The 15,170-nt window shown below is 52.7% G+C and overlaps 1 protein-coding gene across 1 annotated transcript; it reads right to left on the bottom strand.

Moving 5' to 3' along the window:
- LOC120319374 (vang-like protein 2-A) lies at window positions 1–13,437 on the bottom strand. Its single transcript, XM_039368183.1, has 7 exons — window positions 12,730–13,437; window positions 10,411–10,531; window positions 8,401–9,008; window positions 7,277–7,413; window positions 5,054–5,189; window positions 3,440–3,671; window positions 1–1,544 (listed from the first exon to the last, which is right to left on the bottom strand). Exons 1-7 carry the CDS (start codon window positions 12,798–12,800, stop codon window positions 1,284–1,286), a joined length of 1,566 nt encoding a protein of 521 aa, XP_039224117.1. The 5' UTR covers window positions 12,801–13,437; the 3' UTR covers window positions 1–1,283.
- Window positions 13,438–15,170: the final 1,733 nt, after the last annotated feature.

The raw sequence follows: 15,170 nt of genomic DNA, 5'->3' as shown, positions 1-15,170 counted from the left end.
GGGGGATTCTGGGAGTTGAAGTCCACCCATCTTAAAAATGGCTAAGATTGAGAACAGTGGCCTCAGAGTGATGCCATCACTCTACTGGTGAGTGATTGGTCCTCAGCTGATCAGTAACTTGGGGGGTGGGACAGGAAAACCCTCTGCAAGCTGCTTTGTGCTGGGTGGGGGGGGGCTCTGAAATTTAGGGACGGGTAAGTCAGAATGCAGATCTTCCCACAGGAATCTTCCCAAAAAGAACAGCCGGATCGAGTTTCTGCACATGCAAAAGTGCAAAAAAGAAAAAGAAAAAAAAAGTCCTGCTGTCTCAAACGCAGGAAGCGGGGACCTTGCTCACCTCACCCCTCATGTGCCACCCCCACCCCCACCTCACACCAAAGCTTGCTCAAACCACAGACCAATGACAGAGCGAGTGACTCAGAGGAAAAGTATTTACAACACACGGGACTTCTCTAAAAAGCACAGAGATCTTTTAACAAAAAAGCCATCCTCGTCTTAAACAATCTCCCACCCTCTTCCCCCTTCCAGCCTTTAAGTACGTTTTGTGATTGACCTGTTGAACTTCCAGCTCAAGACCTCGAGAGGCTGAATCGATGGCTCCAGGGCAGGGGTTGGTTCTCTCTCTCTCTCCCCTTGGACCACCAGATCTTCCTGGGGGATCCCCCCAAACCTTGTGCAGTTGGACCTCAGAGACCCAGGGAGACGACAACAGCCTTGAGCGACGACGTTGTGTTGACGTTGGGCTTGGGTCTGGGTGTGCACGTGCCGGCGTGTAGTTTTGTAGAAAACGACATTCACAAAAGTTCCATAGCCCAACTATGTTTGCAGGTGCTGGTGAAGAGCGCCAACAGAGTTAGCCCTTAGAATTTGGCACAGGTAACTTCCAGCAATTCCTCAGGGAGGGAGGGAGGGGTGATGCTGTCCTTGTCACCCACACGCCTCCTCAGTTCCTGGGGCGGGCTTTGCTACAAAGGAAGGAAGGAAGGAAGGAAGGAAGGAAGGAAGGAAGGAAGGAAGGAAGGAAGGAAGGAAGGAAGGAAGGAAGGAAGGAAGGAAGGAAGGAAGGCCCCTGCCCTTCCCCTCAGTTGGGGTCATAAAGGGGAGGGGGGAGAAGGAGGGGGAAGCTCTGGCATCCAGAGACGCCCTGGAGGGTCTCCCACCGAGCCCAGGGACCCTCTCAAACCGGAGAGATGCAGGCTGGCACCAGGCCGTTGTCCCCCCCCCCGTCCTGGCGGGGCACCTCCTCCCCTGGCCTCCAAGCCCCTCAGCTGCGCCGCCGTGGGTCACACTGAGGTCTCCGACTGCAGCCGCATGACAAACTTGTGCGATTTGGGGTCCACAAACTGCTCCGAGAGCTTAAAAAAGGGGATCTTTTTGGTGCTGACCACGAGGCTGAAATCCTGGCGTTTCAGGACGAAGACCACCCCGTCCTTCAGCCCGTCGGTCACGGGCTCCTCGCTGACCAGAGTCCACTGCTTGGCCAGCCAGCGGTCCTTGTGGTACTGGATGGTGGGGCCTGCGCTCAGGTAGCGCTCCAGGAAGGCCTGCGAAGAGGCAAGGAGAGCAGAGGCGCATCAAACAAGACCACCCGGGGTTTCCAGAAACGTTTGCAATCCAGAGCGGGAACGCTCAACCAAAGTCTATTATTTCCAGGGCCCACATCCCCAAAGCTGTAGCTCAGCAAACATTTTGAGTTGATAACGATAGAGGGAATCCTCGACTTACGTCAATTTGAGCCCAAAATTTCTGTTGCTAAGCGAGACAGTTAAATGACTTTTGCCCCATTTTACAACCTTTCTTGCCCTGGTTCTTAAGGGAATCACTGCAGCTGTTAATTTACCGTAAATGCCGGCGTATAAGGCGACTTCCGCGAGCGCTGAAATCGGCGCCAAAGACGGGGGTCGTCTTATACGCCGGAAATACTGGTAGTTTCCGGCATATAAGACGACGTTCTAGGAATGCGGCCCAGCTATAGACGGGGGTCGTCTTATACGCCGGGTCGCCTTATACGTCAGCATTTACGGTAGTAACCCAGTCGTTAAGTGAATCCGGCTTCCCCGTTGACTTCGCTTGTCAGGAGGTCGCAAAAGGGGATCACGTGACCCCGGGAGACGCTGCAACCGTCATAAATATGAATTAGTTGCCGAGCGTCCAAATTTTGATCCCTTGACCCTGAGGAGGCTGCAAGGGTCGTAAGTGTGAGAAACGGTCATAAGTCACTTTTTCAATGCCGTTGTAACTTTGAACGGTCAGTAAATGAACAGTTGTAAGTTGAGGACTACCTGAAATAGTTAACACCAACAATAATATTTAAAATGAACCTAAAGATTTGCTAAAATCTGGTTATCGGATGGCTTGAGTTAAATATTACCCATTTCACCCTCTTTTTGATTAGGTCCTTGGGCGCCCCCTGGTGGTGCTGTGGCTCCCCTGGCGCCCTTGAGCACGGGCCTTAAGTTAAATTGCATGCTGACTCCTAAATATGTTAAATCTTTGCACTCCAAACGGAAACACTGGCAGTCCTCAACTCACAACACAATTGGGGCAGGAATTTCCGCTGCTAAGCGATGCGGTCATTAAGGGGATTCGTCGTATGACCGCGCCCAATTTTACAATCCCCTCGCCACAGTCATTAAGCGAATTCAGCTTCTCCCCCCCTCCCCCCATTAACGTTGCTTGTCCGAAGAACCCCAGGAAGGTCCAAATGGCTGTTGTGCGAGCGAGGGGACACCGCGAGTGTTGTGAGAGGACTGGTTGTACGTCACGGACTATCTGCACCAGCAGGGGGAAAAAAATCTTAAACCGAAACTAAGAAGCCAATAATTCTGACTCCACAACAGTTCCAAATTCAGGACGGTTCACTATCCTGCTTTAGTGCATTTGAACCTCCATGTTCAAAAGCATTCTACCTTGGACTATCAGATGAGCTGATTTGAAAATCTGCCCTGCAGCTTCTTCCCAAATATCCTCTCTGCCTGGGCAGCTTCACTGGTGTGCCTGCATTTCCCCATCGTGCTGAACCCTGCACACCACGGCCTGGGCCTCACTGGCAGCACCGACTGGAAGGTGGGGAGCCAGAGGGGACTCCCACCCACCCACCCGTCCAAGCTACCCTATCATTAAAGAAGCAAGGAGCACCCTGATCCTGTCAAAATTCTCTTTTCCTTTGGAAGAAAACTCCAAGAGCAATCCCCAAGATCAACTGGATCATGGAACAGTTTCTCAGGCTGTAAAGGAGACACGGGGAGATTCGTCCTTTCCGACTTGCAAGATTCTGTTAATGTAGCCTTACTTGGCCAAGTTTCCTGGCTGGCCTACCTGGTAAGGCTGATATTCTTTCTGCAGAATAATTCAACTGAACCAGAGGACCTGCGATGGAAACCACCATCTGCCTGCAGCCATGGTTCCCTTCCCTCCCACCCCCTCCCCGCCCGGCTACCTTAGGCGTCATGTCGTGGGTGATGCAGAACTCCAGGTGCTGAAGGATGCTCTCCATCGTGTGGTACGGCTGTTGCTTGGTGGTGCGCAGGTACTTCTGCATGGCCCGGGCCATGGAGGCGAAGATGGCCTGGGCGGCCTCCCGAGGGTCCATGATCTCCCGCGGGTTCTTCTGGTCCTCCTCCTGGAGCCGTTTGATGTGCGTGAAGGCCTCTTCCACAGCCACCACCAACCTGCAGAGACGGAGGCCTCGTCACAGCAAGCCACGGTCTCCAAAGCGTCCCCTCCCCTTCCTCCTCCTCCAGGGCCAACCAGGATGGAGAAGAGGACGGAGGTCCATCTTCAGCACAGACTAAGCTGCCCACCAGGGCTCACACATTCACAACCTCTCATTTGAGGTTTTGCCAGCACAGGGGAGGAAGTAAAGGACCCTAAAAGGGGCTCCCAAACAAGAGGAACGGAAGGAAGAAGGAGGGGGGGATGCTGGGGGAGGGCCATCTGCACCCTAACTTCTCTAACAGATTACCTGCACTCACTTCGCCCTCCAGTTTGGACCCCGCCAGGATTTCCAGCACTTTGACGGTGCAATTTGTCTTTCTGCATTCTAATCTGCTTACCGGGTACTTACAACTGTGATGTGGAAAGCACATTACTCTCTCCTAAGCTCGTTAATCCTATTACTGAGGATGGCAGCCTATATGAAGCTCGTAGGGGCAGAAGCTGTTTCAGTCAGGACTGAATCTGTTTTCCAAACTGACAGAAGAGAATATTTTCAGCTTGGCTTTGAACTGTAAGGGCCTTGCTGCTCCCAGAGATTGGTGGATTTTTTGCAGTTTTCTCATTACCCAGTTAGGTAACATCATCAGTGTTAAAGGGACTGGGGCTTGAGGAGGAGGAGGAGGAGGAGGAGGAGGAGGAGGAGGAGGAGGAGGAGGAGGAGGAGGAGGAGGAGGAGGAGGACGACGACGACGACGACGACTGTGGGATCCTGGGTGCTCTCTAAGCCTGCTGGTTTTCTTGCAGACGTTTCATGATCCAACTAGGGAACATCATCAATATTAGAAGGGAGGGGGTTTTGTGGAAACAGGAAGAGGAGGAGGAGGAGGAGGAGAAGGACAACGACTGTGGAGTCCTGGGTGCTCTCTGAGCTTGGTTGTTTTCTTGCAGACGTTTCACGACCCAACTAGGTAACTCCATCAGTGCTAGCAGCAACTAGTAGCTAGCTAGGTAAGGAAACGTCTGCAAGAAAACAACCAAGCTCAGAGAGCAACCAGGATCCCCCAGTTTTCCAAATCAAATTCCAAAGCTGAAGCCAATTAACATTTGGGGGTCATTGGATACAAGATGGGCAGCAAATAAATTTCATAAATGGGACACCTCCAAAACCAATTTGGCTATTCCTTGGAAGTGGAGTTGATCCGAGGATTTTTCTCCCAAACCAACTCAAGAATTTACACACCTACAAGGGTCCAATTTCAGCTGTCAGGAATCTTCCCTCTGTGGGAACCTGAGCTTGTTTCCTTTCTCAGTTAGGAAAGACTCATCACTCCTACACACACACACAAACACACACACACACACACACACACACACACGCCCTTTTGATGGGACGCACCTTGCTCGCCGTTTGCGCACCCGGCGCTCATGTTCGGCTTCCTCGTAGTAGTACTCGTTGTGGCTGTTGTCCCGCCTCCGGGCAGCTGCAGCAATAACAGCTCGCGATTGGCTGGTTGAGTTGTTGGTTGTGTTCTCTGGACGGAGGAGAGAGGGAAGATTCAACGGAGTTATTGAGATGCCTCTAAAACCTGATGTCCTCAAAGTGGAGGATCATAAGCACCATCATTACAAGCAGGGGGTTGGACTAGAAGACCTCTAAGGTCCCTTCCAGCCCTATGATTCTAAAGGAAGAGTCTGTCTCTTCACTTAGGTGGAGAATAATGTGCCTTGCTAAAAAATACAAACCACCCCCAAAAACTGGGCCGCCAAATTCTCTGTTTCATGCTCTACGTCAGCGTTTTTCAACCTTAGCAGCTTGGAGATTTTCGGACTTCAACTCCCAGAATCCCCCAACTTATGATCACAGTTGAGACCAGAATTTTGGTTGTTAAACAATGCAGTCATAAATCAAGTCACCATGTGACCAGAGTCAATTTTACAAGCATTTTTACCACAGTTGTGAAGTGAATTGGGCTTCTCCCATTGACTTAGCTTGTAGGAAACCAGCCAGGACGATGAAAAGTCGCGCTCACACAGACATAAATGCAAGCTGGTTTGCCAAGTGCCGAAATGTGATCACGATTGCAGGGATGGTGTAACCGTCATAACTTGGAGGATGAGCCTAAGTTGCTTTGTCCATGGCTGTTATATCACCAAAGTATTGTTGAACAGTCACACGTCGAGACTTTAGACCCGCAACGAGTGGATAAATTTCCAAGTGAACTCCCAAATAGCCAGTCCACGTTTGATCTCGGGGGGGGGAGGGGGAGAGGACATGGTGGCTGGGGAATTCTGGGCGTTGAAGTCCACACATCTTCAAGCAGCCACAGCTGAGATCGACTGGTTTAAACCAATCAACATTTCTGTCCAGCTGGGGTGATCAGCTGCCCATCTAACCTACCGTTCACAAGAGAAGTAAGAACGCAGCACCCTTTGCTGGGCTGGCACAGACATCAGCACAGCCTTCCCACAGCCTGGCACCCCCTAGACAAGCTGGGACTGCTCTGCCGGCAGCTGGGAACTCCAGAATTCGCATTGTAAGACATCTGGAGGGCACCAGGCTCGGGATGCCAGCAAAATAACAGTTATCAGTTGGAAGGGACCTCGGAGGTCTTCTAGTCCAACCCCCTGCTAAAGCAGGAAACCCTATCCTATTTCAGACAAATGGTTGTCTAATCTTAAAAACCTCCAGTGATGGAGCACCCACAACGTCTGAGGGCCAGCTGTTCCACTGGTTAATTGTCCTCACCGTTAGGAAGCTTCTCCTTAATTCCAGGTTGCTTCGCTCCTTGATTAGTTTCCATCCACTGCTTCTTGTCCTGCCTTCTGATGCATTGGAAAATGGGTTGAACCCCCCGCCCCCCTTCTTTGTGGCAGCACCTCAAATGCTGGAAGACTGCTATCGTGTCATCCTGGTCCTTCTTTTCACTAGACCAGACAATTGTTGTTCTTCGTATATTTTAGCCTCCAGACCAGTGGTTCTCAACCTGTGGGTCGGGACCCCATTTGGGGTCGAACGACCATTTCACGGGGGTCGCCAAACAACGCAGTCCACCATTTTTCCCCCCTTTTCCTTAGCTGTGCTACTCCCTTTTATTCTATTGGCTTTTGAAAGCCAATAAGAATTGTCCAGGCTGTCTCTGCCCTGCTGAGCCCTCCAAAAGTCCCATTCTGCAAACGGTGCTGCACCAGTTGACTAGTCCTCGACTTACAACCGGTTGAGTAGTCCTCGACTTACGACCATTTGGGGGGGGGGGGTCGCGGCATTAAAAAGGTTGAGAACCACTGCTCTAGACCCCCAATCATCTCTGTTGCTCTTCTCTGCACTCTTTCTAAACTCTCAATGTCTGTTTCATATCACGGCAATCAAAACTGCATGCAGTACCCCAAGTGTGACCTTATCAAGGCATTATAAAGTGGTACCAACGCTTCACATGATCTTGACCCAGATCACACTCGCCCAGGACCGAGAAGGACCCGGCAATCGAGTTAGCTCTCCAGGAGACCTGGTTGAAGCATCCTGGAAGCTAAGCCCAAGAGCTGGAGGAAAGGAAATTCTGGCCTCTGGGCGGAGGGTTGAGGACTGAACCCCACAGCGTGGGAAGGGGCTGCCAACGCTTACCCTCCCCAAGGGAGTAGACCTTGAAGCCAGACATCTTCTTGGAGAGAACGGACTTGGGCAGGTTGAGCAGGGCCGGGTTGTAGACGGGGAAATCGTGGTAATAATTCTCCAGGATCCACACAGCGGCTCTCTGGATGCTGCGGAGAAAGAAACGTTAGATGCAGCTTTAGTTGGACACAACGAGGTAACCGGCGCGATCACCGAGGGATCCAGTTACACAGCACAATAAGGCAGAATGTAGCTTGTTTGCTTTCAGCATGATGGGCTTTAGTGTCCCTTTTATATGGCTGAAGGCTGGGCATGAGGGAGGCCACTCTGGCTTCTTCCACAAATGCAATGCAAACAATAATAACGATAACAAAAAAAAAAAAAATCTGGATAGTGGACTTTGTAATACTGGAGACCAGGGAAGAAAAAGAACTGGAGAAAAGGGGCAAAATACAAAGAGCTGCAAATACAGATAGTCCTCAACTTACGACCACAACTGAGCCCAAAATTTATGTTGCTAAGTGAGAAATTTGTTCAGTGAGTTTTGCCCCATTTTACGACTTTTCTTGCCCCCTTTGTTAAGCGAATCAGTGCAGTTCTTAAATTAGTAACACGATGCTTAAGTGAATCTGGCTCCCCCATTGACTTCGCTTGCCAGAAGGTCACAAAAGGGGATCGTGTGACGGCCCCTCCCCGGACGCTGCGACCCATCATAACTGTGAGTCAGTGGCCGAGCGTCTGAATTTTGACCACGTGACCCTGGGGATGCTGCAACGGTCCTAAGTGTGAAAAATGGCCAAAAGTCGCTTTTTTCGGTGGCATCGGAACTTGTTACAACAGCCACTAAATGAACTGTTGTAAGTTGAGGACTCCCTGTAGAAATGAAACGACTGTGGCAGAAGCGGGCAAAGGTGGCCACAGGCCCCCTAGGGTGCAATCCCAAAACACCCAGAGGCAGCCTCCACCCTGGGACGAGACCTTCAACACTGAAGCCCAAAGACCACCGACATCCCCTGAAGACCACTCAAGGGAAGCCCCCCACGAGCTTAGAGAATGAACCTCAACCTTTAACAGCATCCAGCCACAGCCTCTGCCCATCCCCGACTGCACCAAGGCACCCCGCCCAACCCACTTACCTGAGGTGTCCCACGTTGTAGAAGCGGCTGGCCCCGTCGGTGGAGCGTACCACCTTGAGGGTGAAGTGGGGCTGCAGCTGGCGCAGCTCCAGCAGCACCACGGCCAGGTAGTGGACGAAGAGCAGGGCGTCCACCAGCGAGACGGCGTACTGGACAATGCCCTGGTAGTTGGTGTCGCGGGAGTCCAGGATGCGGACGCCGTAGAAGAGCCAGTAGGAGGCCACCAGGAGGAAGACCAGCACCATCAGCAGGGCGCGGAAGACGAAGACCCGCGGGAGGAAGGCCTTGGGGCGGCGGAAGAAGAGCGCCCAGCTGCCCAGCAGCAGGATCAGCAGCTTGAAGGCCACCGAGATGAAGAGGCCCTCACAGGGGGTCCCGCAGGGGCTCAGCTGCTCCCCCCACAGCAGCTGGGGCAGCAGCATGAAGGCGATGGGGGTCAGGAAGGAGAGGAGGGCCAGGGCCCCCGCCAGCGAGACCCCCAGGTGGCGGGAGCAGTCCAGGTGGGCGCTGTCCTCCATGTCCTTGGTGATGCGTGTGATGTCATCGTGCGAAATGCTGTGCTCGGACGTGCCGGTCACCACAGTGGTCGTCTCGCCCCAGTTGTCATCCTGCCGGGAAACAAAGGCCACGGGGGGAGGGGGTCAAGGGGGGGGAACTGTCCCCTCCAGTCGCAAAGGTTCTGGAAAGGACCCCTGGGTTGAAGGTGTCCTGCAAGGATCCCAAATAGACAGAAAGCAGAACTGTGGAAACCCTCCTACCCACACATTCAGGCTCTTCCCCCTGCTGGATGATGATGATGATGATGATGATGATAATGAGAGAAATAGAGGGAGGGAGGGAGAGAAAAGGAGGAGGGGGGAGATAGATGGCTGCAGGGATGGAGACAGAGAAATGACAGATGTTAGAGCAGACATGTCAAACCCAAGGCCCGGGGGCCGGATGCGGCCCGCAAAATGGTTTCATGCAACCCACGAAGCCATCCTGGAAACAGTGAGGGAACGGCCCCCGCTGCCTTGATCCTGGCCCAGGCCAGCCGGGAGCCAATGTACAATTTTGTGGTGGCTATCTAGGCTGAAACGCATTCAGTCTTAGCTCCACAAGGCCGTCTGGAAACAGCCAGGAACCAGCCCCTGCCGTGCCGTGCCCCCCTGGGTGCATGCTGGGGAGGGGTCACCCTTTGTGAGGAATGAAGAAATGGACCATCGCCTGGAAGTGGCGCCCCACTTGGAGAGGGAATGCGCCTCCCTCTGACTTTGCCCTCGTACCCATCATGAGCAACCTGGCTAAGGAGAGCAAGCACAGCAGCAGCAGCCTTGAGGAGGAGGTAAGTGCACCTGGGTGACCCCTTGGGGAAGTGGGGCTGGGCTTGGTGCCACGGGTGCTCGAGAGCCAGGCTGGGTGTTTGACCTCTGCTGTCCAGGGCTCCAGGCAGCCCGTACCACCATCCAGCCCTCCCACATGGCCTGAGAGGAACGGTGAGGCTTCTCCAGTGGACCATGCCTTGGCACTTGCCCTGGTCCCTCCCCCCTTCTGCAGAGACCCTCAGATCTGTCCCACTCCTGCCCAGGCCCCCACAGGCACCCTTGACGCGAACGATGTAGCCACGCCCAGCCAATAGGCCACACCCACTCCCTCCATGCCCACCCAGTAGGCTGCATTCCCCCTGGCCACCCCCGCAGGGCAACCGCAATGCTGATGTGGCCCTCAGTGAAATTGAATTTGACACCCCTGTGTTGGAGATAAGAGAGATGAAAGATAAATGGATGGAGGGCAGGCAAAGGAGGAGCAGGAGCAGAATTCAAGCCCGCCACACAGGCGCCAGAGGTGAGACCACCTGCTCTTCCCGCTTCCACCTCAAGCCCAGGCCGGAAAGACATCCGCACAGGGAAGCCTCCCCAAACTCCACCGAGGGACCCTTTCACTCCATCCTGGGGGAAAAGCCGTACCCCGGAGCGGACCCGGAGGCCAGAGGGGGGGCCAAGCGGGGTCCCGGCCCGTCTGCTCGCTCACCCTTTCGTCGCCTCGCGTCGACTCGTTGTCCAGCAGGGGCTCTCCAGGGGCCTGGATGGTGACCGACTTGTCGCCTCGGCTCCCGTCTCGACTCTTGGAGCGGTGCCGCTCTCGGCGGTCTCTGCGGGGCGAGAGGGGGGGGTCCCGGGAGTTAGGGGGGCTGCTCCGTTGGCAAGCACTGCAGCACCCACCTCCTCCCTAACCGGCTGCTCCATGGGGACGGGGAGGCGGGGTCCCCCCTCCAGCTGCTGCTCGTGGAAGAAAGACGAAGTTAAGGATCTGGCAGGCAGGCAGTCCTCGACTTACAACAGTCTGTTTAGTGACTGATCGAAGAAAGTGACCTTTGATCATTTTTCACAGTTAACAACCGCTGCAGCCTCCCCCAACGGTCACGTGATCAAAATGAGGACACTCGGTTCTCAGTTATGACGGTTGCAGCCTCATGTGCTCACATTTTGTGCCCTTCTGACAAGGGGACAAGTCATGGGGAAGCCAGACCCGCTTCACAGCTGGGCTACCAATTTCATAACGGCAGTGATTCACTTAACAGCAGTTTCAAAAGAAGGGGTTAAAAAGGGGTAAAACTCGCTTAACAAACGTCTCGCTTAGAAATGGAAATTTGGGGCTCAGTTGTGCTCGTAAGTCGAGGGCTGCCCATCACCCTCTTTGGAAGCCTCTGTCACAGATTTTTTTTTTCTCTTCTCTACCGCCAAACAGCAAAAACCCTTCCTTACACAATCCACAAGCCCAGGGGTGGCTCCGAGAGTCACAAAAAGGGGACTTGAGGTATCCCTTGCATGGAGTCGTAGGCCAAAGAATTTGAATCCAGGACAGCCGGGATTACTCGTCACACTACACCCTGGGGGTCTCCAAACTTCAGAGCTGAGGAACTGGCAATCAGTCAGTCGAGTTTCACACCAGATTCAGCCATATAGCGCAGGTCCTCAATTCAGCTTTCTGACTCCCGAATATGTTGCAACGTCATTATTGCAAACAAGAAGGAAGCCTCCAATGCGACAATCCATTGTTCGGTACAGCGCAAAGAATTCACAACCCTCAGACAAATCTCTGTTCTCAATCTCAGCAACTTTTAAGACGAGTGGATTTCAAATATGGAGCGGCAGGCGGGGGAATTCTGGGAACGGAAGGAAGTTGCTGAGACTGAGAGATACGACTGAGAAGTTTGCTGAGTTTAAATTTTAGGCTTCTTCCTTTTGCCCTCCAGAATGAACTGACCCTTGGAGGGTCTCCGGGCGCCCCCTGCGGAAAGGGGAACATTTCCGAGCCGGACTGAGAAGGAGGCCACCAAGTCCAAACCGCAGCGTTCCAGATCATCACTAGGTGGCAGCAAAGACTTCCGGTTCTCTGGCATTCAAATTTTGAGCCAGGCGGCTGTTCCCAGCGCCTGTGAAGCTGTTTCCATTCTAGTGTTAGCAAACAACGGCCATAAAGGGGAATATTTGTGGCTCTGGATTGAAAGGAGAGGTCTTTGGTGCTCTCTGAAGTTGGTGCTCTTCCTGCAGACGTTTCATGACCAAACTAGGCAACATTGATTAGTATTAATGATGTTACCTAATCTGCAAGAAAACCACCAAGCTCAGAGAGCGCCAAGGACCCCTTGCAGCAAGCAATACTGAACAGAATAGAAGACCACCAGGGTTGGAAGGGACCTCAGAGGTCTTCGAATCCAACTCCTTGCTCAAGCAGGAGCCCCTATGCTGGAAGTCCCCAACCTTTGGAGCACCAGGGACCAGTTCCGTGGAGAGAGGTTTTTCTGCAGACCGGAGGGGGCCCGGTTTCATGTACTGCCTGCATCCCGCAGATGGGGCTGTGCTCGTTTGTGTGGACCGGTTGCTGGCATGCCGCAGCCTGGTGCCGGTCCACGGACAGGGGGTTGGGGACCCCCATCTCCAGAGATGCAGCACCCACAACTCTGGGAGGAAAGCTGATCGATCGATCTATCTATCTATCTATCTATCTATCTATCTATCTATCTATCTATCTATCTATCATCTACCTATCTATCTAGCTATCATCTACCTACCTACCTACCAATGTATCTTATTTATCTCACAGAATCACAGGAGGTCTTCTAGTCCAACCCCCCTCCCAATCAGGAGACCGGATACCATTTCAGACAAGTGACTGTCCAGGTTCTTCTTAAAAACCTCCAGCGATGGAGCGACTTCTCAAGGTAAGGCCCCTGACTGATATCCTTGCTGAACCTCTACCAAGGTTCTCCAGATCTTTCCAGTCCCCCCCCCCGGGCACCTCCTCCTCCTCCCCCTGCCCCAAACACAGCCCGGCTGGCCAGCTCACCTGGGCTTCCTGGAGCTGCGCGAGTGCCCCGACTTGTAGGAATACCCTGAATATTGCGATTCGTTGTCCATGTTGTCTGAATGCCGAGCCTTGTAGCGATTCACGCTGCTGGATTTGGATCTGGCCGGCCCCGGGACAGCCACCAAGGCAGCCGCGGCCTCCTTCAGAGTCGGCTTCTTTAGGCCGAGGGGCACCTTCAGAAAGTCAACTTTCACCTTGAGGGACTCTATTTTGATCGGCTGGCTGGGCACAAGCTAGAAGAAAAGAGACGCACCTGTAGGGGAGGAAGGCAGAACGGGTTAGCCCCCATCACCCAACCCACCAAAAAGGACGACCCAAAAAAGGAGCTGAGGGACCAGGAGCCAGACTGACTGTGGGGTGGCAAGTAGAACAGCAGCACCGCAAGGAAGCGAAGCTGCAGCCTTTTGTCCTGGCACACTAGCTTTCTGCATGCAGGGATTTCTAATGCATCTTTGGGGCACATTATAACTTCACACGCACACTTTCTGGAGAATACGGGTAGTCCTCGGCTTACAACCCATTCATTTCGCAACCATTCAAAGTGACAACAGCACTGAGAAAGTGACTTACAATCAGTCCTCGCACTCACAACTGCTGAACACCCCCAGGGTCACGTGATCAAAACTGGGGTGACTGGCAACTGGCCTGCATTTACAACGGCTGCAGAGTCCAGGGAGTCACGTGATCCCCATTTGCGACCTTCTGACAAGTCAATGGCGGGCAGCCGCATTCGCTTAACGACTGTGTGATTCACTTAATGACTGCAGGGAATTGCTTAACAAACATGGCAAAACAGTCGTAAAATTGGGCATGGCTAACTTAACTGCTTCACGTAACAACAGAAAATTCTGGTCTCAAATGTGGTCATAAGTCCAAGTCAATCTTTACCTGTGTGATGCTAGTTCATTTCTCCAAAAACAGCCCTGTGAGCTGTCTCTACCGTCTTTGGTTTCCCCTTCCTAAATCCCACCCCCTCGCTTTTCAGAAGGAAAAAGGGAACTTTTCCCAGAATTCCCCTCTTCCCAGGACGCCTGCAGTTCCCTAGAAAGAGAAGACTGGGGATGCTCAACTCTTCCGCGTCACGGTGGTTGTCCCCAAGGTTTTTTTCCTTGTTTTTTTCCCCTTTTCACTGCTCATCCGGGAAGCTTCTTCAATTCTTTTTTTTTTTTCTTCAGCTTCCCTTCAGAACTGAAGAAGCTTCTCGGATGGGAAGTGAAACGTTTTCAAGGGAAAAACCCCCCAAGAAAATCCAGGTGCCTTTCGGACAAAGCACATTTCATAGGCAGAGAATTAAGCACCTTCTGAGCGTCTCTGCCTGGTTTGGGCAGGGAGAAACTGGGCGAGAGATCACTCAGGATCCCTTCAGGGGAGGGAGAACTTCTCTAGCAGGTTTCCAGGGCAGGGATCCAGATCAGCCCCATGGGACCGAGCACAGAGACATTCACACGTATCCCTTAGCTGCCTGGTCACACGTGTGTGCCAAAACTTAAGTGTACATTTATAACTATGGAAGTGCAAAGAATTTCACACTCCACCCTGCAGAATTCCACCCAAACCCTCTTCATTGGGCAACTAACTTTCTGAAGTGACTTCTCCAAATTGTCCAATGTGGGACCCTTATTCCAAAATAAAATAATAATAAAATTAAGGGATCTTGGCGGTCTTCTAGTGCAGTGGTTCTCAACCTTTCTAATGCCGCGACCCCATAATACAGTTCCCCATGTTGTGGTGACCCCCAACCACTTATACATCACTGGGTGCCAGGGGCGTGGCCAAAGAAAAGGGGGGAAAAATGGCGGACAGCCTTGTTTGGCGACCCCCGTGAAATGGTTGTTCGACCCCAAATGGGGTCCCAACCCACAGGTTGAGAACCACTGTTCTAGTGCAACCCCCTACTCAAGCAGGAGGTCCTATGTTGCTGTTATTATAACAACAGGAACAGCACAACATTAATGCAGACCGTAAAAAAAAAAAAATCCCCTGTACATTTTAATTCTTGTTTATCCTATCAGAGAAGTGTTTTCCTCAGAGACTCAGGGCAAGCTTTCTCCAGCCACAAGGATCAACTAGCCACATTCCTGGTGGAAGAGAGGACCTGGGCTGGGTCTTGGTGGTGGAAGAGGACAAGGAGTGGACCAAGCAAGAGGCAGAAAACATCCTGGCCAGATCTAGAAAGTCAGTCTGAGCAGGGTGCCAAAATTTCACCCAGAACTGCACGGCACTGCATCCTCCTGGAGGTCTCCAGCAGAAGAACACCAAGCACCACTGATGCGCTCATTAAGGATCCGCTCTCCTCCATGTTCAGCACCTCAGAGAGAGAAGCCAACTGGCAGATGGTTCCTCCTCGTGCGAGGCTGGAGCTTGCTCTGCTGGCAGGGCGTCAGGACTCTGTCAGAACAAGTTGGGCACAACCACTGACT

The sequence above is a fragment of the Crotalus tigris genome, unplaced genomic scaffold, assembly GCF_016545835.1.
Source record: "Crotalus tigris isolate CLP2741 ecotype Arizona unplaced genomic scaffold, ASM1654583v1 scf7180000020703.81597, whole genome shotgun sequence".
NCBI classification, from domain to species: Eukaryota; Metazoa; Chordata; class Lepidosauria; order Squamata; family Viperidae; genus Crotalus; species Crotalus tigris.
This window is presented reverse-complemented; position numbering and strand designations above follow the sequence as displayed.